The 25,629-nt window shown below is 48.2% G+C and overlaps 1 protein-coding gene and 1 long non-coding RNA gene across 3 annotated transcripts in view; one reads left to right on the top strand and one right to left on the bottom strand.

The window, feature by feature from the left end:
* The window catches only part of CENPH (centromere protein H), a 213,946-nt gene that overhangs the window by 124,694 nt on the left and 63,623 nt on the right, over positions 1-25,629 (bottom strand). Inside the window, exon 5 of the mRNA XM_078675195.1 lies at positions 8,997-9,053. Within this exon, the coding sequence (XP_078531321.1) occupies positions 8,997-9,053 (57 nt within the window). The remainder of the gene's footprint in view (positions 1-8,996; positions 9,054-25,629) is intronic.
* LOC144818115 (uncharacterized) overlaps positions 1-25,629 on the top strand; it is a 345,075-nt gene that overhangs the window by 292,726 nt on the left and 26,720 nt on the right. For both annotated transcript variants that reach the window (XR_013607045.1, XR_013607046.1), the window contains exon 3: positions 3,957-4,033. This is a non-coding gene — a long non-coding RNA (uncharacterized LOC144818115). The remainder of the gene's footprint in view (positions 1-3,956; positions 4,034-25,629) is intronic.

Here is a 25,629-nt window from a genome sequence, read left to right as displayed (position 1 = left end):
CCCCCTCTACCGAATACACCGGCTGGCAAACTGGCGCTTGCGCGTTCTGTCTGGCAATGCCAATGGGATCTGGTTGACTCCTGGAGAGCTAACCATCCGTCAGACAGGGACTACTCGTTTTTTTCCGCCCTCCATGACTTACACATCCGCATAGATGCCTTCCTGTGCTCCCGGGACGTGCACGCAGAGGTTTGCCACAGTGAATATCTTACGTGCACGATCTCCGATCATAACCCACTACTTGTGCAACTGCGCTGGTCGCAGCATCGCCCACGAATCCCTGCCTGGAAGCTGCGCCCGGAGGCACTTGATGATCAACTCTTCCGATCCACAATAGCCTCCAATATCGAGGTGTACTTTCAGATCAACGCGGGCACCGTGGGTTCATCCGCGATTGAATGGGACGCCTTCAAATCGGTAGTGAGAGGACAATGCATTGCGACGGCGTCGGGAGTTAGGAAGTCCTTACTAGAAGACGTTACACGGGAGGACGAGAAACTACGGATGCTGGAGAGAGCAAGGCCTGAGCGGCCGGACACCCACGAGGCCCTACTTGAGGCGCGGGAACTGGTGGCGGCGACGGTGGAGCGCCTCCGCTGCTTCGATTATAAGGCCTATCTCACTCGCGCGCACTCGGAGCGTGACAAAACGGGAGCTCTTTTGGCCTGGCTGGCCAACCCGGCTCGTCAGAGCTCGGTCATCCTTGAACTCAGGGATCACTCGGGAGTGGCGCGATTTGACCAGCAAGGGATTAATGAGATATTCTACGACTACTACACGGAGCTTTACCGTAGCCGGGTCCTACCGTCAGTAGACTAATTCCAGGGATTCCTGGAGGGTTTAGATCTGCCGGAGCTGGTGGAGGAGGACGCGAAGCTGCTCGGGGCAAAATTGAGGAGAGGGAGGTGAGAGTCGCCATCAAGAGTATGGCGAGGAACAAGACGCCGGGCTCTGACGGACTCCCCACGGAATTTTCTCTCACCTACATCGACCTCCTGGCGCCCCGACTGACGGGGCTTTACAATGAGGCGAAACGGATGGGCAGCCTTCCGGTGACCACTGGCGAAGCGCTAATCGTCCCGCTATTGAAACCGGGCAAGCAGCCATGGGACAGGGCGGCATATCGTCCATTGTCCATGCTCAATCTAGACTATAAGATTTTGAGTAAAATCTTGGCGTCGCAATTGCTCCACCATATGTCCACGTTGATCCACGCGGACTAATCCGGCTTTATCCCGACCCGCAACACGGCGCTTAATATACGACGGCTCCTGCATATCTTGGAGGCTGACACCTATGACGGAGATGAGGCGGTGGTGTTCGCAGTTGACATGGAGAAGGCCTTTGACAGCCTGGAATGGCCTTACCTTTTCCATGTCATGCGCACAATGGGACTAGGCGAGGGCTTCGTGGACTGGACGATGCTGCTCTACCGGAACGCAACGGCGAGGGTCCGGACTGGAAGACGTATCTCTGAGATGTGGGCGGTGGGTAGGGGCACCCGACAGGGATGCCCTCTCTCCCCCCCATTGTTTGCCATATCGGTTGAACCTCTTGCGGCGCGGGCCCGGCTGGGACAGGCGTACCAGGGGCTGGATGTCTATGGACAGGTACATCACATCGCATTGTATGCTGATGACCTGCTGATGTTCTTGGCGGACTCGGCTGCCTCTCTGCGAGGGGCTAAGACCCTCCTACAATCATTGAGCAGGGTGTCCGGCCTCCGGGTGAACTGGGCGAAGTCCTACCTGTTCCCGGCCCGCCCACGTGGAGTATGTCCACAGACCACGGACGGGGTGCCATGGGAGGAGAGGAGTCTCCGCTACCTAGGTACCTCGATCTTCCATGATAAGGCAGACATCCTGGAGGGTAATATTGGGTCGGCGATCAGGCTCACTAAGGCGAACTTCGATTTCTGGAGCACGCTCCCACTGTCACTAATGGGGAGAGTGGCGCTCCTTAAGATGGTGACCCTGCCACGCCTGCTCTATTTTTTCAGGGCACTCCCGATCTGGATCCCAGTGAGCTACTTCCGCCGACTGAAGTCGATGGTGATTGGCTTTCTGTGGGGGGCGGGCAGGCGCAGGGTGTCGCACATTACACTTCTCCGTCCTAGAACTGAAGGAGGACTAGCGGTGCCAGACTACGAGCTATATTACCTGGCGGCTCAGCTGCAGTGGCTGACACAATGGGTCGCGAGAGCCAGGAGAGGGGAGGATGGATCAGGGGAGCCGGCGGGACCGGTTCAGGTATTATCCCGGATTATTCTGGGACTCCCGATGGGAGATTTCCACCTCACTCAGGAATTTGCGACGGCCCGGAAATGTTGGAATAGATATCTCCGAAGGGGCCGTATCGCAGTCCCGTACGCACCTGAGTTCCCGCTCAAGCTGTGCGGGGCACTCCCGCATGGGGGCTCATGGCACCGGTTAGAAAGCTGGGCACTGCAGGGGCTGACATCCATGGGAGACCTATATGAGAATGGGGTGCTGCTGCCTTTTGACCTCTTGAGAGACCGTTTTGAACTGGCGGGGGGGGACTTCCTCCTTCATGCGGCACTGACAGCGGCAATCCGCAAACATAAGAAAACGGGCATGACGGAACCGCCACTGTCTCTGGGGTGCCAGTATGTAGTGATGATGGCGGGGAAGGTCAAAGCAGTTACGTGCCTGTATAGGCGCATGGTCTCGGAAGCTATCACCCCACTGCTATCTCTGAAGGTAAAATGGGAGGCTGACCTGATGACGGAGATCCCTGAGGAGGCGTGGTCTAGCATAGTGGTACGGGCCCGGAACGGGACGCGCAATGCTAGGTTCCAGCTGGTGCACTTTTATGTCCTGCATAGGGCCTACCTGACTCCTGACAAACTGCATAGGTATTTCCCGACCCATCCGGCGGCCTGCCCGCGGTGCCTGACGGACTTGGCTGACTTCCAGCACATGTTCTGGTCCTGTCCAGAGTTGGATTCCTTCTGGCAGGAGGTGGTGAGTAGCCTAAAGGAGGTTACGGAGAGGGACTTGCAATTCACCATGGCACACTGCATCCTACATTGGTTCCCACACACATCAAAGAACACAATTACTAGCAAGTTTCTAAACCTGGGGCTACTTTTAGCAAAACGTGCCATAACATCCCAATGGAAGGCGAGTAGGGGCCCCACTATAGAGAGATGGAAAGCTGAGCTTAAAACATGGGCCCGGTGTGAGGGGGAGCTACGTATGCAGGCCGCGCTTCGAGCAGGCACTGATACTGCTCTGGAGAGGGCCAGGGCATGGGAGAGGTTGGTCTTAGACCTCACACTCTTAGACCTGGATGATGAAGGCACACCCGCGCATAGCCCGGCTCCGGTGGCGGCGCCGCCTGGGGTGGTGTTGACCTAGCCTCCCTCCCTTGTTTCCCTACTTCCCACGTGATGACTGGCAGTTTTTGTTGATTGCTCCTGACGGTCTGTTTCGGGGCTGGTTTAGTCGGGATGGATGCAAGCTCGCACTGGTGGAACTCTGACACGCCTGGGGGGTGGGGGGAAGGGAGTGGGGCGGGAGGGGTAGGACTAGGAGAGGGGGTTGGGAGAAAGGGACGGGGGGGGGGATGTTGTTCAAGGATTGAGGGGAGGGACTAGCTGGGTTGTTAAGGGATTATGGTGATGGGAGGAGACGAGAGGGCCGAAAAGCAGCCATGCCATCTGCCGAACAACTGGATGTTGCTGATTCATACTGCCTTCTCCAACCCATGACTTTCTCCACTATTACGCCGCTCGACCTCCGGGGTGTGAGCTGAATGGCTGTGTGACGCATACACTGGAGATTCATGTTTATAACGGGCAACGGTTGGACTGGTATAAATGATATGCTTGTGCTACATATTTTGCTGCAATAAAAAGATATTTACAAAAAAAATAAAAAAAATACAGAAAATGCTGCTAAACACATTTATTAAAGGTATCATTTTTTCTGCAGGAAATAAAATGAAACACTAAAGCCAAGCACCAACAGAAACACCCCAGTATCAAAAAAAGTTCAACATATTCAAGCATGTAAGTATAATTGTATAATTTTGTATATAAAAATCTGTATTACAATAAAAAAAAATTACAATACATTTTATATTTGTATATACATTTCTCATAGCATTTAAAACATCAGAATCGCTGAAGGTGCAAAATTCATAACTTTCCAGAAAGGAACATTTAATTATGCTATATGGGATATGTCTAGACCCAAGAAAAACAGACAGGCAACAAAATTCATTGGAAATGCAGCAGATATTATTCAAATGCATTTTATGGGAGTGCTACAACAAAAGGAACTACTGTATTAAATGTTAAGGAACATAACCACCCCCTAACATAGCTGAAATAGAAGTGAGACGCTTTAGATACTCTGAAAAAAAGCTAGCACTAACTCTCAAAAACCTACTACTGAAATACTAAAGGACATATTCCCCAGAGTTCCAGAACATGTAACTGGCCAATATGGCTCTGCACCTTGTGAAGCCACGCTCCTCAAGGAGCGTGGCCGGGCACAGCGTGAACCGGTGGTCTCATGGTTCAGTCGACTCTTCGTCCGATTAGCCTTGCCCTCGCATTTCTACGCCCCTTGGATTAGCATTGTCAGGCCTCCTGCTTTCACATGCAGTCCTGTGTGGGTGGACCAGCTTCCAAATTGTCCCCACCACCTTGTTCCTCGTGAGACAATAAGACATCCTTCCAGTTGCCAGTTCTCCACTCGGTACCTTCCTCACTCAGTCCGGCGTGCCCGCCATAATCCGGCGTTGTAGCATTTTTAAAAGGACCGTGTACCTCTGGTATATAAACCCACTTCCTCTCAGCCACAGTAATGGTGGTACTTCCGGAAGTCCCACTTTCCTTTGCCTGACCTCGGACTCCTGTCTGGGAGTGGAAAACCGACATTGGGATGTCCAGAAGGGCACCATTTCTTACGAGACAGGGTAGATCAACCTCAAAGTCGGCTGAGGAGTCCTGCACTCTTCTTTCATCTTGACAAGCCTCTATGCCTTTTTCTGATAGAACATGAAGAAGTGGGACTGTCTCCAGTCCCCAGAAAAGCACAGCTAAACCGCCACATTGGGCTGTACCTATATTCTAACCTTTTGATCCTGCAATAATCCATAGTAATCCATAGCTTTATCCTTATTCCAAAATTCTCCTCCAAATGGGAACACGCACATCGTGTATACGTTGTTTGTCAAGTTTCTGTTATTCAAATGGTGCCGCTTAGGGCTTCAACCAAGAATAAGACTGATAACGCAAATTCATTCCAGGCAGTCTTTATTGATGTCACATAACCCAATGCATTTCGGGCCTCCAGCCCTTCTTCGGGGGTCACTGTAAACAATAGCAAGTTCTGATGTTGTTCAGATTAAAAAGGTTATGCAACAAGCCTTAAATTCAGTCAGCAACTTTGAACAACTTGCTACAATGTGAGTCAGACTTTCCGCGTGTAAAGCCTGCATTTAGAACACAAAGCTTTCCTTGACCATTTTGGCAGGCAGTTGTTAAGTTTGGTACAGGCCGAAACACACAGGAAGGAACTTGCTTTTAATGAAGAACCACATTAAAACAGTTAGGTATGATTGCGGGCAGGGTTGTTTGTAAGAGTCAATGACTATCCATGCATGGCTTCTGTTACTAAAGTCTCTCATGTCCCTTTACCATGAGATGGTCTCTTCGTTAACATGATTTGTATATCACCTATTTCCTCTCGCTATGTTTAAATGTACTTGAATGATGTATTGTTGGAGATCTGCATGTTTCAAGAAAAAGATTATGGATGATTGTATAGCAAATGTGTGTACAACCGACCAGTTGGAAAATAAAACCTAATAAATAAGGTTTTTGGAGAGGGCATGCAGTAGTGTTGATTCCCATAGTTCAATAGCCTCAAGAGCATTCACAGCCAGACCGAAAGCCCGCCAGAGTTTGGAGTTTCCATTTAGAATGTTACCCACATTTCAGCACACAGTGTCGACTGATCGGACAGCCTCAGTAGTGACATATACTTAAGTGAAGATCTGTGTTGTACTAACACCTGGTTTGGCAGACCAAATTCCAGCCGCAACTGGGCTGGGTCAGTGCTATGCAGTAGGCAAAACCGAAATGCCTTGCTTTGTACAGAGTTAAAAAAGGCCCCAAACTTCCCCGGGAAAGCCACTGTGCCAAAGCTCATTGTTGAGATAAGCTTGGCTTTTATCACTACAAAAAGAGGTGCCAAGATTGGGCTTTATAATTTGCAGTGTAAGGATTGAAAAGCTGCAATTAGTGAGGTGGTATTAGGCTTTATTTATTCTAGAAAAAAAAAAAAAGCCATTGCTTTTTGCATAATATGCATGTTACTTTGTCATATTCACTTAAATCTCTCCAACAATTTTTTTTTATATTATACAAATTAATTATTTTTCAAATGTGTGCAATGTTTGAAAACATTATACTTAATTTCAAGAACAGTTAACTCATTAAAAACATGTATTTAACAACAAAATCTCATCTACTTTCAAACAATTTAGTGGACCCAGAAAGGACCTTTTAAAAGGGTAAGGTACAGAGCTATTCACTATACAAAACACACAAGTGAAAAACAATAAAGAGAATATAAACGTATTAAGGTTTTCAGCTTGATATTCATGAATGACGAATGCTATTCCTCACTACTCTGTCCACCACAGTATATGTGCCTGCCACATCAATCACAAACAAGAGAACAAGAGTGTTAGTAACTTTTGCTTCCAGTTTGTGCTGCCATTGCAGTGGAAGCACCCCCATCTGAGAACTGCCCGACTAAGGGAGTTTCTAAAGAGCATTTACCAGAAACTAAAAGTTGAACAGTTCGGTTCTATTCTGCATTACCTAATGTTAAGGTGGCTCAGCTATTCCACTTTTCTCAGTATGGTGTTGTCTGCAATCTGCTTTTAGCTGCAGGCGTAGTTCATGAGGAAAATCGTTATAGTGTAATATCTGACCACTGTGGTTATGCCTAAAGACAATGACAATTGCTACATGTAATGGTATCACATCATTCTGAACAGATTACCTCTTACTCAGGTTTACAATCTGCAATTTATAAAGGTTGAAAGAACCGGAACTCGGGCTGTCCCAATTGATTAATTACAGCTACTTGCATCAGTTTTTCCTTTGAGTTGAGGCTCGGGTATCAAAAGGTGCTAGATTTTCAATATACTTTTTTATTGTTTGCACTGTGGCTCATTTAACAGCAATAGCCATTGAGCAATGTCAGACTTAAATCGAAATGAAAGTCAGATTGCCAGCTCTCACAAAAGATGAGCCTGGTGCCAAGCCACCAAGGCAAAAGCTGTTACAAAATATAGGTGGTTTGCTTTTCAATTTAAAGGTAAATGGAATTGGTTGGTGTCATGTCCTGTTGCCATGGGGCTTAGTGCATAAGGATAAGTTACATTGTGTAAGAAAAAGTGAACTGGTAAGCATTTTGAAATATGCTGCCGATATATTTACTACAACTTTAGGCAAACTTGTTTATACTTAAGATTAAAACAAGGATAATAGTTTAATATATGTCAAACCTTGATTTTTGTGGTATCTCAACTTCGTTTAGGAGCATTTTTTCAATAACATACATTTATTTCAGATTCCTGAGGTCGTGAAGAGAGTACTTTTAGGACATGTTTAGCTGTGGTTTGCTGCCTCTCTGAAAATGCAACATTGTTTGCTTCAGTGTTGCATTTCTAGTCAGTTTTCACATACATTTGTATCATTTCAATTGCCAAATGTTTTTGAATTGTTATATGAATGGTATATTGGTATTTTTCTGTTCAGGTGTTCAAGTGGTATCATTTTAAGAACGTCTGCATTTCAATAGTTAGGATCCAGCCAATTACATGTAAAAGTCATTGCACTAAGCAGGGCCATTTACACCAGATATATATTGAACTAGAGTCTCTGTGAGACTTTCATAAGATCAAAGCCCACAGGACAAGTAGCTGCTGGAAATGAGAGGTGTGGGAAGATGGATCATATGCTCCTGTGGCTGTGGACAGAAGTGCAGGATCTGCAGCAGCTGGGATTTAATTTTGTACATATAACTTAGGGCTTTAAACTTCACACGGCTCTTCACTCTAAGCCAGTGAAGCTCCCTTAGGCGCCCTGAGATATGGTCGTTTATCTTGCAGCCGCAGAGTAAGCGCGCCGCAGCGTTCTGGACCAGTTGGAGGCGCCTAATAACTGCCTTGTTCGCCCCCAGCTAGAGCACATTACCATAATCCAATCGGGAGGTCACCAAGGCATTATCCATGGACCTCTTGGTGTCCACAGGCAGCATCCAGAGAATCTTCCTCAGCCAACGCAAGATTGTGAAGCAGATGGCCGCTACTTTCTTCACTTGGGCTTGCATTGATAGCCCGTTATCTATGGTCACTCCCAGGTTGCGAACGTGCTCAGATGTCGCTGGAATAGGGCCCATTTCGGCTGGCCAGTGCTTAGAACTCCACAGCTCTTGTTTCCCCCCAAGGATCAGGACCTCCGTCTTCCCTCCATTCAGCCTGAGGAATGCTTTGGAATGTTGTTTTTAAAAAAAAGCGAAAATGTGTAACATCGATCCGTCAAACTTTTAACACATCAACATCTATATTTCTCTAATACATTGTAGGATTTTTATTGTTTTGTATTTTGACTTCATTATTGTTTTGGTCTTGCATAAATACTTTACACATTGACCTAAGTAAAGCCTGTCTGCTTTGTACTATAGCTACCAGGGGATGGGGGTTCACGTTAATTTAGTGGCTTTAAGGGTTCACCCTGATAAGGTTTGTGAGTATTCCTTGAGTTGGAAAGTCATACACCCCAAATAATAATTACATTTGTTATACATATCTATTTAGGTTTAAAGGCACTTCAGCTAATTCGTGGCTGGTTTTGACTGCTAGAGCCATGAATAGATAATTCCGTTAAAATAAATAATCTAGTTTTATGCCCAAAAGAGAAATGGACAAAAAAAATTAAAACTTACTCAGAGTCGTCTCCGCTTTCTTCTAAGTTTTTCCTGAGAGAGTGTCCCAACTGAATCCTGTAGAAATGGTGAAAAACACATGATAGAGTAAATGTTAGTGGCTAAAACAGTGCATTTGGTGCATCATAGCAAATGTAATTACTATTCTGCTATAATAGGCCGCATTTGTCAAAATGTATGTTGTTAACTAGCCCTAAGATTGCTACATCTATAGGATGAACCTCTAATAGGAAATCACGCATACATACGAAAAGATAAATCATTTGTGTGCTACTAACGCAGTATTAATGGAAAAGGGAAAAAGCACAGAAGAGAGAAGGTGGTAGCAAATCTCATAATACTGGACCTATTATAGAGGATTGAGGCCTCCTTGGCAGAAGCAGTTCTAGATAGAACATCCATTGCTCAAAAGATAACTAGTGTATAAGGAGTGTTTAGTTCACCATCTCCTGCACTGCAGATTCTGAGGACTCAGCACTCTTTATGTTACAGGACCTTTTCGTAGCCTTTGGCATTCTATACCAGCCCAAGTGGCAGAAGAGACTAGTTGGGGTTCTAAGTTGCCTTGCCTAATTGTAATCGAATTGGAAGGCTAGAGTTGGAATGAATCAGTACCTTGCCAGTCACCCGAGGTTTCCATCTGGGCTCCTGTTTATCTCTATTTTCAATATCTATGTTCAGCATCTGCACAATGTATTGGTTAATGTTCATTATGATGCAACAAAGGTTATGTGCTGCCTATCAAATGCCTATAACACAGACACATTGAAAGTAGTTAGAGTTGCTGACGCAAAGGTGAACAGATAAAAACTGTCTACCCTCAAATGCCACAACTTTCTGTTATTTGGCACTGATCAATGTCTGAGAAATGGCATGGCACTAGATCGCTTTTTCTTGGTAGGAACATGAAAATTAGATATAGGACAGGGTTAATATATTAGGAGTGTTTTCTGATGAATAGATGACAATGGATGTCATGTTAGTACGATCATCTGGTACTAAGTATGTTGTTCAACTCCAGGAGAAAACCAGCAATGAGTTTTGGGGGGAAACCTATGAAGTAAATACTCAAAATTTGATTTGAAAACTATAGCATGGATATACTCAAAGTATGATTGTGGTAATGTCATGCTGGCTGATGCCTAAAAATCAAATGTTAGGAAGCTGCATGGGCTGTAGAACCCGGAATTAAGAATAGTATTTACTCTTCCCATTACTATGCACACCTCTTATTTAAGTTGCATTGGTTGCAAGTGGCCTCTAGGATCACTCCTAAGACTCACATGATTGCATAGGTCTTTATAGAGGAGTTCACATGGCTTACTTAAAATATAGTTTCCCCTAGAACTAGCCCAAACGAGACTTAAGATCTCTAGCACTAATGAGCCTTAAGATCTGTTGGAAGAAGCGTTTGATACCTCCAAAGTGAAGTAGAAAGAAGCTGGACTAGAACTTGCTTCAAGATGATCTCAGACATATTCAACAGTTTATCCTGCTAAATACCCGTCTTTTTGAATAATGTATGTTTAAGCAGTATTTCAGTATTTTGTTGGCATTGGTTTTTTGTGATGTATAAATATTTATTCGATTTTAACACCAAAATGCAAATCTGGTCACCATGGGAAACTACTGTATAAGAAGTTAATGAGGCCACATGCAGGAAAACAATGATAAGAAAAGCCAGGTATGTGAAAATAAGCAGTGATATCATTCAGAACCCAGACTGGATAAGGCTTAAAATCTAATTCAAGATGCAATCATAATCAGAAGAATTAAGGTAGACATGCACATGACTGCTAAATAGAGGCACACAAGCAACCTTTGTAACAAACATCTATTTACACACAAACCAATCATAAGCAGCATGTATGGACAGACAGAGGCATGGATGGGTGCACTTCCAGAAACACTGATGGTGGCAGATAAACTGATGAATGAAAAATTAAGAAAATACATTTTGTCTTTATGATGTCAACAGTTTTACCTGCATCCGTTTAAATCCTTTTGAGGGATCAATGTTCTGGAAATGTTGTTATTGTTTGTATTGCAATAAATATGACAGTGTTGGGTAAAACTGTTTTCTTTAGCTGCTTTGCCACGGCAGACATTTCACCGGGATGTGGCCGAATCTGACGCGTGCGCAGATCTGACGTTCCCCGGCCGTCCTCCACACACACCCACCGTGACGTCCGACGGCCATCCGACGCATGGAAAAGGATATTGAGCAGAACCATATGTGTCTGAAAAATCAGTGCAGGTTCAAACCAGTTACTTACGTGAAACTGCAGTTCTCCAGCTTTGGAATTGTTCATAGATACGCATGTTGAATCATTCCCCCCCCCCACCTCAGGAAGCACCACTGGTTCCCTACTCAGAAGAGATGTCACTTCAAGATGCTGAACCACAAATACAAAGCTCTGCACAAACAAGGACCAGCATACATCAACCACCGCCTGAACTTCCACCAACATGCAAGACATCTCTGCTTCCTTATCCCTCGCCCACACGCCTCACATCTGTCCAAGCAACAGTGGAAGACTCTCCTTCTCCTACCTCGCAGCTAAGTCCTGGAATGACCTACCCCTTCACCTTCAGACTTCCTCCTCTCTGCTGGAATTCAGGAAAGGACTCAAAAACTGGCTGTTCAACTGAGCCCTAACTCCACAGCAAGACTTGAAACATTAATACTCTCAAGGGTGATTAGCCGCACTTTACAAGTCTGGTCTGATTGATTGATCAAGTGGCAACTCGTGCAAAGGCTACATACAATTGAAAACACCAGTGCCAAAGTCACTCTGGAGGTCACCAGAAGCGCTCCCATCACTCCACGCCTCGTTGAACGGCATTGGCTACCTATCCAGAAATGCTGCACATTCAAGCTGCTCATCCGCGTCTTTAAAGCCCTCCACAGCACAAGACCAGCATACCTCAATGACCACCTCCAATTCCACCAACCCTTATGAGATCTATAGCTACCTCTCTCTCTCTCTCTCTCTCGTTCTCTCCCTCGCTCGAATCCCCTACATCTGCAGAAGCAAGACAGGAGGAAGAGCTTTCTCCTTCATCACCGCAAAAAACTGGAACAAATTTCCTCAACACATCAGTACTGCCAATCCACTTCTCAACTTCTGCAATGAACTTAAGACCTAGCTGTTCGACTAGGAGCACAACCGGGCTTATGCTCCTGCTCCAGAGCCTGGATACCCTCATGGGTGTTAAGCTGCGCCATAAAACAACAAGAGACACTCATTCAACTTTTATTTACTTATGATTCTTACATAGCGCAGCGCTTACCCTGAAGTATGTCATTGTACTTTACAATTAACAAAGAAACCAGGGTCTCCAACATAAATTAAAATGTAGGAACAGCAAGAAAGAACCAGGATATACTACATGGTTAAGACAAGTCAGTTACAAAATGTGGAAGGTGGGGCTTAGTGGGAGGAAATTTAGGTTAAAAGGGAATGTTATGTTTTTCATCTGACAGGTGGGGAGTGGGAAAGATTTAAATGCTCACTCTGATGTATACTAAATAACAATGTTTGCAGTTTTTTCTCGGAAAAGGGCAATGTGTTCTGAGCAACTTTGCTCCTGTGGGAATGAGTTTCATATATCTCCACACAAACAGGTCGCCCCAAATGAAGATGCCACCACAGGGAGTTTAGAATACCTTTAATTGAAGACCTCACAGCGCACCAAGGTAGCAGTCTCTTCTTTCAAAATCAAAAGCCCTACGCGTTTCGAACATCAAGTGTTCTTGTTCACGGGCTGTGCAAAAAGAAAATAGCAGTCAATCCTCAAGAAACACCTGATAACTATTCCAAGCCCCGCCCCAGTGGGCGTATGCCTCTTGACATGCTGGTGCCTGTAGTTTCTGGATATCTTTCCCCAGTGGGTGTTGCTGTGTCCTTTAAAATAATGCCAAGTTTTACCCCAGTGGGTGAAATAGAAGCTGCAAACATCGTCGGGCTGCGCTTTTAAACTGGTCAATCAATGCGGCTCCCCGCTCCAGTGCGAGTGGTTGTACCACTCGCTGGATCTGCATGTCACACAGCGGGCATCTTCGCGGCTGAGCAAGCCGCTAAATATCCACACAATCAGGTCGCCTCAAATGAAGATGCCACCACAGGGAGTTGAGAATACCTTTAATTGAAGACCTCACAGCGCAACAAGGTAGCAGTCTCTTCTTTCAAAATCAAAAGCCCTACGCGTTTCAAACATCAAGTGTTCTTGTTCACGGGCTGTGCAAAAAGGAAATAGCAGTCAATCCTCAAGAAACACCTGATAACTGTTCCAAGCCCGCCCCAGTGGGCGTATGCCTCTCGGCATGCTGGTGCCTGTAGTTTCTTGATATCTTTCCCCAGTGGGTGTTGCTGTGTCCTTTAAAATAATGCCAAGTTTTGGCATTTGGAGTTCAGAGGGCTGAGAGGACAAGAGAGTCCGCTTAATGTGAGTTTTTACATTGGCAGCATGTCGTGATTTCCCTCCAGAGGTAACCCACTTGGGAATAAAACTTTATTTACAACAAAGTGTGACAGTAATACGGAGGTTTAAAGAGAAATACTACAAGGACCATAAAGCAATGTGGCAACGCCCACTGGGGCGGGTCGGTTATAAATGTTCTCACCTGCAACCAGGACTTTTGTTGTAGCCAGTGACCAAGGGCAGAGAGATGACTGAAACGCGTTTGGCTTTGCTAACTTTCACTGAAGGAGTGAACATGATGTGCTGGCAGCTCGCATTAAAAGCATGGAATCAACTTTTTTGTGTGATGGCGTTTTTACATGGGCAACCTGTTTTGTTGGATTAAGAGCGGCGCGCCTCGCCGCAAAAACGCCCCTCTGCATGGAAGCAGACCGTAGGCTTTTGGAATTCCGAGTACTGAGAGGACAAGAGAGCCCGCTTAATGTGAGTTTTTACATTGGAAGCATGTCGTGATTTCCCTCCAGAGGTAACCCACTTAGGAATAGAACTTTATTTACAACAAAGTGTGACAGTAATACGGAGGATTTAAGAGAAATACTACAAGGACCATAAAGCAATGTGGCAACGCCCACTGAGGCGGGTCATTAATAAATGTTCTCACCTGCAACCAGGACTTTTGTTGTAGCCAGTGACCAAGGGCAGAGAGATGCCTGAAACGCGTTTGGCTTTGCTAACTTTCACTGAAGGAGTGAACATGATGTGCTGGCAGCTCGCATTAAAAGCATGGAATTAACTTTCTTGTGTGATGGCGTTTTTTACATGGGCCACCTGTTTTGTTGGATATATTACATTTTTCTACGCTCGCTGCCTGAATTGAGGTTCTCGACCTTCCTGCACAGCGTCCGGGCTTGGCTCCGCCATACTTACAGCAGCAACCGACCGGCCGGGCTTGGCTCCGCCGGCCGGACCACATCCCCCAGCATCCTTAGGGGGCCAGCGACGACGCCGTAACCAGCGCGCCAGGCGGCGCATAAAGCACCGGCAGGGGCCGAGTCCCCTGTCTTTCATTTTTCTACGCTCGCTGCCTGAATTGAGGTTCTCGACCTTCCTGCACAGCGGCCGGTCTTGGCTCCGCCATACTTACAGCAGCAACCGACCGGCCGGGCTTGGCTCCGCCGGCCGGACCACATCCCCCAGCATCCTTAGGGGGCCAGCGACGACGCCGTAACCAGCGCGCCAGGCGGCGCATAAAGCACCGGCAGGGGCCGAGTCCCCTGTCTTTCATTTTTCTACGCTCGCTGCCTGAATTGAGGTTCTCGACCTTCCTGCACAGCGGCCGGGCTTGGCTCCGCCATACTTACAGCAGCAACCGGCCGGGCTTGGCTCCGCCGGCCGGACCACATCCCCCAGCATCCTTAGGGGGCCAGCGACGACGCCGTAACCAGCGCGCCAGGCGGAGCATAAAGCACCGGCAGGGGCCGAGTCCCCTGTCTTTCATTTTTCTACGCTCGCTGCCTGAATTGAGGTTCTCGACCTTCCTGCACAGCGGCCGGGCTTGGCTCCGCCATACTTACAGCAGCAACCGACCGGCCGGGCTTGGCTCCGCCGGCCGGACCACATCCCCCAGCATCCTTAGGGGGCCAGCGACGACGCCGTAACCAGCGCGCCAGGCGGCGCATAAATCACTGGCAGGGGCCGAGTCCCCTGTCTTTCATTTTTCCACGCTCGCTGCCTGAATTGAGGTTCTCGACCTTCCTGCACAGCGGCCGGGCTTGGCTCCGCCATACTTACAGCAGCAACGGACCGGCCGGGCTTGGCTCCGCCGGCCGGACCACATCCCCCAGCATCCTTAGGGGGCCAGCGACGACGCCGTAACCAGCGCGCCAGGCGGCGCATAAAGCACCGGCAGGGGCCGAGTCACCTGTCTTTCATTTTTCTGCGCTCGCTGCCTGAATTGAGGTTCTCGACCTTCCTGCACAGCGGCCGGGCTTGGCTCCGCCATACTTTCAACAGCAACCGACCTGCCGGGCTTGGCTCCGCCGGCCGGACCACATCCCCCAGCATCCTTAGGGGGCCAGCGACGACGCCGTAACCAGCGCGCCAGGCGGCGCATAAAGCACCGGCAGGGGCCGAGTCCCCTGTCTTTCATTTTTCTACACTCGCTGCCTGAATTGAGGTTCTCGACCTTCCTGCACAGTGGCCGGGCTTGGCTCCGCCATACTTACAGCAGCAACCGACCGGCCGGGCTTGGCTCCGCCGGCCGGACCACATCCCCCAGCATCCTTAGGGGGCTAGCGACGACGCCGTAACCAGCGCGCCAGGCGGCGCATAAAGCACCGGCAGGGGCCGAGTCACCTGTCTTTCATTTTTCTGCGCTCGCTGCCTGAATTGAGGTTCTCGACCTTCCTGCACAGCGGCCGGGCTTGGCTCCGCCATACTTACAGCAGCAACCGACCTGCCGGGCTTGGCTCCGCCGGCCGGACCACATCCCCCAGCATCCTTAGGGGGCCAGCGACGACGCCGTAACCAGCGCGCCAGGCGGCGCATAAAGCACCGGCAGGGGCCGAGTCCCCTGTCTTTCATTTTTCTACGCTCGCTGCCTGAATTGAGGTTCTCGACCTTCCTGCACAGTGGCCGGGCTTGGCTCCGCCATACTTACAGCAGCAACCGACCGGCCGGGCTTGGCTCCGCCGGCCGGACCACATCCCCCAGCATCCTTAGGGGGCTAGCGACGACGCCGTAACCAGCGCGCCAGTCGGCGCATAAAGCACCGGCAGGTCCCTCGTCCCGCGAGGACGCGCGCGGGACGAAGCCCGGACTAAGGGCGGACAGTCTAAGACAGTCCGAGACTGGTAGAGACTGGGCTAGGCCAGTTACTCTGCTCGAACTTTCGAGGTGAGACTTTGACATTGTGGGGGGTTAATCAGGACATTATTATTACTGCTTCTGTTCAATTGTGGATGAGTTGTATCTAAGGCTCGTGATACTTGTTGCCAACGTACCCACAAAGGGCTTTCGAGAGGGTTTTGTTTACTGGTTTATGGTGAGCTATGTCTTGTAGAAAGCTATCCCCTGTTAAAAACACTATGGACAACTATCTAGTTCAGGTGGTTGCCAAAATCAACAGCGAAAGGAGATCCTCTCTTGGGCTGGGTGTATCACCTAAATCATCTACACCGATCTTGCCGGAACTAGATCTGGCCCAATTCTCTGAGTCAGACAACAACAGTACAGCTGCAATACCTGATCATGCTGATAATGTTACATCGGCCCTGTTAGACTGTGTAGCGATAGACAGTGACAACGAGGAGGAAGCTGAACTACATTTAACTGAGGAAAAAGCCCCTACTCCAGTGCCTGCGCCACGTACCACCAGAGGTGTCAGAAAGGGGCTGCCCAAGCGTGGAGGGTTAAGATCAAGCCGGAAAAAGCCTGTTTCCCCTCCCAGTAAGACTGTGGCGGAGGATGATGGATTAATTGATGATGTTTGTATGTCTCTAACTAACAAGCAATTTAAGAATCTGTTGGACATGATAGACACCAAGATACAGGGTATTGTAAAGCCGTTGGTAGGCAGAATAGAGAAGCTCACTAAAGAGGTCAATCGATTGGGGGATCTATTGAATAACACCTTAGCTGAAGTGGAAAAACTGCCTGATGAAGTTGCTAATAGGGTTGAGCTAAGGAAGGGCACCTCTATACCGGTGGGTGGTGGGGTCTTCCCCCTATTTGACCAACCGGTGGCTCCCCAGGTATCCTCATTGGATGGTGTGCATGAGAAAGTTCTCCCTCCAGTTGTATCTTCTGTTCCGGAACCTGTGAAAGGCTCGGCTGAGCTGATAGTTGAGGCTTCTCCTCTGGTCTTGGTCCTAGCTAACGTCCCTATATTGGCTCCAGGGCAGGACGAATCTACTTCATCCTTGTTGTCTAAAGCCCTACATTGGTTGACAAATAATATGGTGATAACTCCCCGGGGTAAGCAACACTTGGCAGAAGAACTAGTCAAGGCCAGGAGGGTGGAGTGGATAGGAAGCAGTGCAAAAAGATTCGGGGGTGATTGTGTTGTTTTGCATTTCTCAGACCCAGAGGTATTGTTCAACATATTGCCCAATCTCCTACCTCCACAGCGACGATCCACCGAGATCATCCCACTCACTTTAGATTTCTTTTACCATCGGAGTGGAAGGGTTTCTAATCAGTGTATGTTAAGGACAAAATGGAATGTTGTTTCAACGAAAGGGAGGAGGGTAGCGAAACCCACAGAGTGGGGACTAAATTTGGAAAATGGGTTTTCAGCTCTTTCTAACCTAAACGAGTGTGACTGACTTTTCGAGGGCAAAAGCGTAGCACCATCAGCTATAATTGATCAGAGTTTATGTAGCTTGCCTGCCCAGAAAGGCAATTGTCACAGCAATGGGATGATGATTAAGCCAGTAGCGATAGTAGCCGGCGAGCCGAGTATCCCGAACCTTACATCTGAAGCGCTAGTTGGCTGTGCGAATGGGGTAGCTAACCTAATCTCTTGGAATTTGGCAGGGCTGTCCTCTAAACTTGATTGTGGGGACTGGCTTGGCTTTGTTACCCTATTCGATGTATGCATATTTCATGAGACTTGGGCATGCAAACCTGTCTTTGTGTTAGGATACCTGAACTTCTCTGTGCCAGCTGTAAAGGGCCCAAAAGGAAGACCAATGGGGGGGCTCACAATATGCATCCGGCAGTCCCTAAAATTTACAATTAAAAGTATAGAGACTAGCCATAATGATATTCAGTTGATCAGGATAACTACTGACACTCTAGGGTCACTTGATATCTATAACATATATGCTAGGAGTGCTAAGGGTGGTCGATCCGAGGTCTTAACCGGCTTGGATAACTTTCTTGATGTACATTCCAACGTAAACAACACTGTTATAGCAGGCGACCTTAATCGGATGTTTGAGCCTTTGGTTACGGGAGAGGCCTTCTCTGGAGCTGAAGAGGACTCTCATTGGGGTATTCCTGAGTTCCAACTGAAGCCAGTCACACGTTGGACTGAGGACATAATAGCTCTCAATGCAATGTGTCTTGAAAAAAGTCTGAGAGCTTTGAATGGAAGAACATTGCGGGATAAAAACGGCTCTATGACTTTTGATAATGGCAGACATAAAAGCAGAATTGACTATGTAATCTGTAGCTTGACACTGTGGCCAACTCTCTGTGATATGGAGGTTGTCGTGAGATCCGAAAGTGACCACAACCCCCTATGCGTGGAACACAAATGGTGGCCTGCTGGGACAAACTCTACTTGTTCGAATGCTCTTGTTCCACCTCTGATTATCCCAGAAAACAATATGCGCAGGCTCAGATGGGCCACTGTAGCCAACAATCAACAGGTCATTGATACTATCAACTATGAAACTGACCAAGCTATATCAGCTATGGAATTAATTAGTGTCTCTTCTTCTGGTTTGGGGATGTGATCAATATTCATGACACCCTCTTCACCAAGATCAAGATGCACTTTTTAAAACCTGTTAAGCGAAACGGGGCAATGGCCCGTAAAGGTGCAAGATGGTATAACGCCGAATGCAGGGCGGCACGACTTGCCCTTGGTCATGCCATTAAGAGGAGGGAGCCTGTGTCCATCTGCCTTGCCAGAAAGGTTTACAAAGTATGCATAGCAAAAGCCAAGAGAGATTGGAACGAGCAACATTGGTGCAAACTGAAAAAGGCTAGTGATAGGAAGGACTCCAGAGTGTTCTGGAATATTGTCAAATGGGGCAGTGAGAGAGCAGAAGAATCCCCAAACAACAATGTACCACAAGAGGCTTGGGTAGAATTTTTTAGCTCACAATATGCTCTTAATACTCAGGCTACAGGTGAGGATAGTTTTATTATGTCCTTTTCACAAGGTAACCTCTTTACCCACAATGAGATTATGTCTGCTATTAACGCAGTAAATAGAGGGCGCGCTCCCGGCTCAGACGGTGTCCCTGCTGACATATTCTTAAATGATAAAGATCGTTGGTGCAAATATATTCATCTGCTCATTAACTTCATTGCTAAGGGAGCTGAGGTCCCTGCTTCATGGAGAGGAGCAGTGATCATCCCTGTGTTTAAAAAGGGTGACCGAGCACAGCCATGTAATTACAGGCCAATTAGCCTCATTGATACTGTGCAAAAAATAGTCGGTCGTGTGGTTGTAAACAGGCTCCTTGAATGGGCTGAGGATAACAACATCTTATCACCCTTTCAAGCAGGATTTCGAAGGGCAACAAGTACGGTGGACCAAGTGTTCCGTTTTCAATTGCTACAATGGAAGACCGTGGTGCTAGGAGGAGGCAGCCTATATGCGGCCTACGTCGATTTGCGGGCTGCCTTCGACCTGGTGCCGCGGGCCAAATTGTGGCAAGTTTTACAGAGTTTGGGGGTCCCGGAGGAATTACTAACCCTGATAATACGCCTCCACGAGCACAATTTTGCTAAAATCCAGTGGGGCGGCCATGGGATGGTCACAGCTGACTTTCCCGTTGAGCGAGGAGTTAGACAAGGGTGTTCAATGGCTCCAACTTTGTTCACCTTGTTCATAAACGGCGTTGTCTCCCGTATGGTACCTGTGTCAGTAGATGCTCCCTCTCTTTCGGGTCTAAAAATCCCCATATTAATGTTTGCGGATGACACGCTTATTCTATCTAAAACCCCCAGTGGTTTGCAGCGTGCTCTGTCGATCTTTGAGAACTTCTGTGGGGAACATGGATTAGAGGTGAATGTTACTAAAACTAAACTCATGATCTTTAAGCCGCATCGCAGCTTTAAGTCCAAAATTGTTATGAGCGGTCAGCCACTAGAGTTAGTTAACTCATTTACATATTTGGGTATCCATATTGCAGACAACAACAGGTGGAGCCAGCACCTAAATATTGCTATACTGCGACATAAGCAACTAGCGGGTGCCATTAACTCTGAACACAGGAAGTCCCTGACTAAACCCGTTAAGCCAGCTTTGCTGGTTTACGAAGCTAAGGCAATTGGGTCCGCACTTTACGGTGCGGAGTTGTGGGGCTTTGAAAATTTGAATTCCCTGCAAGCCTCAGAAAATAAATTTTTACGGCTACTCACCGGTACACCTAAAAGTACTCCGTTGTTGCCCCTAAGATATGATCTTGGCAGGAAACAAATTAAGGATTTGGCCAGCTTACGCCCCATTCTGTACTGGCGAAGACTCTGGACTACTCCCGAGCTTTCACATTACGCCGAAGGTTTTATGGATGTCATCAAAGCGGATGGCTTCCATAAAATTAGCTGGCTAAATTCATTGAAAGCAATACTGTTTGAGCTTGGGTTGGGTTCTTTATGGTTGGATCCTGCTGGTGCATTATTTCCCACAAAGATTGCCCTAAAAAATATATTCTGGGAAAATGTTGCTAACAAGAGTCTGAGCAGATCTAGCATTGGGTCTATGTCTATGTGTTTCCTTGAGGCTAAACTGTATCCTGCTTTGGAGTCATATTGGGATATTATTTCAAAGCCGGGTGACAGGAAGCTCTTATTTCAACTTAGAGCTGGAGCACTCCCTATAAGAGCATTGACTGTTAAATGGGTTGCAGGGGGGAGTGACATCTGCCCAGCCTGTGGAACGGGGAAGGAAACTCTGGGCCACTTTTTGTTTTCCTGTAAAGCCTATTGTGCACCAAGGCGTGTTTGGCTAGCACCTATGTGCAGGAACCTTGGGACCACTTGTAGTTCTGTAGCCCTGCGCATTATATGTTCAAGCTCCCTTACTTGGATTTTTTTTTTTTTTTTTTTTTAAAACCTTTATTTGAGCAAGCATAGAAAAATACAAGAATGGGCCCACAACCTCACGGGCTGGCCGCTAAGAATAAGGCACAGAGAAATAAATAGAAATGTACTCCCGTGGTCAGGCACAAATCAAGTACCAAGCATTACTCCAAACATATCACAGAGCATATTGATTTTCTGTTTTATACATAAACACAACAAACACTAAAAAGGCGAATGCATAGTAATCAAGGTCAGCCCAAAGAACGGAGGGGATGGTCAGCAATCAGGAGAACATAACAAGAGTCCTGAGACTCTAATAAGGTTGGGGGGGGGGGAGGGGGAGCAGCGGGGAGAACCGGAAATGCATAAGACAGTATGAAAAGGTTCCGGGAACGCTCGCCTAGGGAGATAGAGTAACATCAGTAGTGCCAACAAGGGGAGGGGTACAGATATCCCCACGATATTCATTCCACTGGCCCCAAATCTTCGTCCACGCCCTGGGTCTGCCCCTGGCCACGTAAACAGTTTTCTCACGAAACATGGACCAGTCCATGTTGGCCTCCCATTTCGAGACCTCAGGGGGTCTGGATGTGCCCCAGAGTTGCGCAATATCCCGTTTGGCAATCATGTAACCCAAGGTAGCCCATCTGGTCTGGGCTACAGAGTAGTCAGTGGGTTCCCACACATTCAACAGACACCGTCGTGTCTCCGGCCGCAGGGCAACACCAGTCACAGCAGTCATCACCTCAAGCACAGCAGTCCAGTAGGCCGCCACCACTGGGCACTCCCAAAGAATATGTAAAAAAGTAGCACTCGACCCACAACCACGCTTACATAACCCATCAGGGGAAAAGCCCATTGTCACCAGACGCGGACCAGTGACATACACTCGATGAAGGATTTTAAGTTGAACCAAACGGAGACGGGCAGGGATGGCTACTTCTTTCGGAGAAGAAAGTGCCGATTGCCAATCCTCGTCGTCCAGTTCCAACCCATCGCCGACCCAAACCTCCCGAAGTCGGACCAATAAGTCTGCCCGATTATTGATGAATGAACAGGCTTTTATAACGCGCAGCTATGCCCACTGGGCGTCAAGGCGCCTAACTCAAAATAACCTAGCAAAGGCAGTCAAAAACAGGAGCTTACTGATATGCTTTAATGAAATACCAGGTCTTCAACGCTTTCCTGAAGAGATCAAGGGAAGGCTGTAATTTGATCTCCAGGGGAAGTATGTTCCATAGCTGGGGTGCAAGAATGGAGAAGGCCTTGCTCCCCCATCTAGCCTTCTTAGCTCGTGGAACCACCAGTTGGTTTAGCTCTGATGAGCGTAGACATCTGTTTGGGACATACCTCGTGAGCAAGGATCCCAAAGCGTCGGTCGGACCTGCCGTAAGGGCACGGTACGTGAGGCAGAGAAGTTTAAACGAGACTCTTGAAGAGATAGGGAGCCAGTGGAGACTCTTCCTAGCCAAGGTCATAGATGACAACCAAGGCAGGGCCAGTACAAAACGCGCCGCCGCATTCTGTACAACCTGCAGGCGCTGCAGGAGGCCCTTGTTGGTCCCGGCATAGAGTGAATTGCAGTAATCAAGCCGTGAACCAACAAGGGCGATAACAACCTGCTTGCGTGCCTGAGGGGAAAGATAATGGACAATTCTTTTAAGGGTCCTAATGACACCCCAACAGGTGGCCACGGTCCTATTGACCTGGAGTTCCATGGAAAGCCGGGTATCAAAAATGACGCCAAGATTCCTAGCAGATTGTGTCGGAGTAGGGCAAATGCCCAAGGATGGAGGCCACCACTCATCTGACCACAAGCCCTGGTCTTTACCAAAGACCAGGACTTCAGTCTTGTCGCCGTTCAACTTTAGGGAGTTGAAAACCATCCACTCTGCAACAAGCTGCATGCAGGACCTAAAGTTGGACGCGGCGACATCAACAGGGTGGGTCAGGGACACCATAATCTGCGTGTCGTCAGCGTACGACACTACCTCCATCCCCTGAGATCTTACTAGTCTTGCAAGGGGGGCCACATAGATATTAAACAGGGTCGGGCTTAAGGCCGACCCTTGTGGCACCCCACATTGCAAAGACTTTGCAGGGGAGAGGAAGTCTCCCAGCGTTATACGCTGCTCTCGTTGGTGAAGAAAAGAGCTCAGGAGACTGAGAGCCGGCCCTGCTACCCCTGCCTCCCTTAACCTGGATGTTAAAGTCAAGGGAGACAGGGTATCAAAAGCTGCTGTAAGATCCAGCAGGACTAGCACGGTAGATTGACCAAGATCCACCTTCCGGCGGATATTGTCCGTGACCATCAGCTTCTTATAGATCAGGGAAATAGTGCTATCAGGCAGGTGGCCAACAAGGACACGATCTTCGAGGGGGGAAGACTCGGGCAGGGTCTCATCAGGAGTCAGGACTGAGGCGAGGGCGTGTCGGACCTGCAGATAACGAAAAAATTCTCTACCATTCAAACCGTATTCCGCCTGGAGGGCCTGGAACGACTTCACACTACCTTTCGAACCGACATCACCCACCTTACATATCCCAATCATATCCCAGCGGTCGAAGCCCTTAGTAGACCAGAGGCACCCCAAACGTTCAGAGGCATAAAGCGGCGTCGCCAATGTCATTCGATCCTCCCATCCCAAACTCACATTCGCGGCTTGCCACACAGTGACTGCAATCCTGGACGGACCCACAAGATGGCGCCCGGCTGATCGAGAATAAAGCACTCTATTAAAGTCCCCACCCGGCAGCTGGAGTTTATCCATCTCAAATGCAGGATTTCGACCCGGTGAAAACATCACGTGATTAATAGCAGACAAATGGGAAGCCCAATAATATCTCTTGATGTCGGGGAGCGCCATGCCCCCGTCGTACCAAGGGATGGTGAGTTTCGCGAGGGCAATACGTGGACGCCCGTCCCAAATCAATTGCCTTTGAAGACTCTCGATCTCTCGGAAGTAGGTCTTGGGGATGTCGTCATAGGAATTCTGGAGCGCATAGAGGAACCGCGGCAAGGACATCATTTTAAACAGAGCCGCCCTGCCCAGAGGAGACAAAGGGAGCTTACGCCAACGGGCCACGTCCAGTCGCAATCTAAGCAACGGGGGGAGGAGATTACGCTCAAATCGGAGCGAGGAGTCCAACGTAATGAAGATCCCTAAATATTTGAAGCCAGACTGGACTACCTGTATAGGAAGTCTGCTCGGCAATGGGGGTAAAACACCCGAAAGAACATACACGCAGGACTTGGCCCAGTTAATAACAAGGCCTGAGTTGGCTCCAAATGAAGTAAGAACATCAAATAAAACAGTCAGAGATTTACGCGGGGAGGTGAGATATAAAAGAATGTCGTCCGCGTAAAGCGAGACGCGGTCCTCAAAGTCCGGTGACCAGCGAATCCCTTTAAGCGAAGGCTCCCACCGAAGCCATGCAGCTAACGGTTCCAAGGAAAGTGCAAAAAGCAACGGAGACAAGGGGCAACCCTGACGGGTTCCCCTGCCAAGGGTGAAAGGGGTCGAAACTCTACCGTTTACCACTACTTGTGCTAGGGGTTCAGCATACAATAACTTGACCCAACTAATAAACTCAGGCCCGAAACCAAATTTCTCAAGAGCCGCCCAAAGATAAGGCCATTCCACAGTGTCAAAAGCCATCGAGGCATCCAACGACGCCAAAATGGCCGGCTCCGTCAGAAGCCCCGCCCTCGCAATCGCACCGTGGAGACGACGTAGGTTAAGAGCCGTGTTGCGATGCGGGATAAATCCGGATTGATCTGGATGGACCAAGTCACTAATGACCGTCAGAAGGCGAGTCGCCAGGAGTTTCGCCAATACCTTGGGCTCAACATTCAGCAGGGATATGGGCCTATAGGATGAACAAAGGTCCCGCGGTATACCATCCTTGGGGATGACAACTATCGTGGCCAGACGCTGATCATATGGGAGAATACCCCGTCCCCGGGATTCCAGAAACATGGCGCGAAGATATGGAGCCACTCTGTCGGGACGTAGCTTGTACAGTTCAATTGGCAACCCGTTCGGGCCCAATGCTTTGCCCGAACGGAGTGAACGGATGGCAGTAGCTATCTCATCAACAGTAAAAGGGGAATCCAACGCTACACGATCCAAATCGGAAACACAGGGCAGAGCTATATCACGCAACAGAAGGCGAGAGTCAGCCACATCCCTCACAGACACAGGGGTATAAACCACGCGAAAATACTCAGCAAAACAGTCCACTATTCCAATCGGGTCCGTCACACTCTCACCACTCGATGACTGAATCACGGGCACCACACGATTAGCCCTCTCCTTCTTATCCAACCATGCCAGCAATTTACCCGCTTTGTCCCCCACATCATACAAACGACCCTGTTGCTCCCGAAACATCAATTTAGCAGCATCCGTGACCATAGATTTATAGGCAAATTGTTTCAGAC

The sequence above is a fragment of the Lissotriton helveticus genome, chromosome 2_1, assembly GCF_964261635.1.
Source record: "Lissotriton helveticus chromosome 2_1, aLisHel1.1, whole genome shotgun sequence".
In the NCBI taxonomy this organism is placed as follows: domain Eukaryota; kingdom Metazoa; phylum Chordata; class Amphibia; order Caudata; family Salamandridae; genus Lissotriton; species Lissotriton helveticus.
This window is presented reverse-complemented; position numbering and strand designations above follow the sequence as displayed.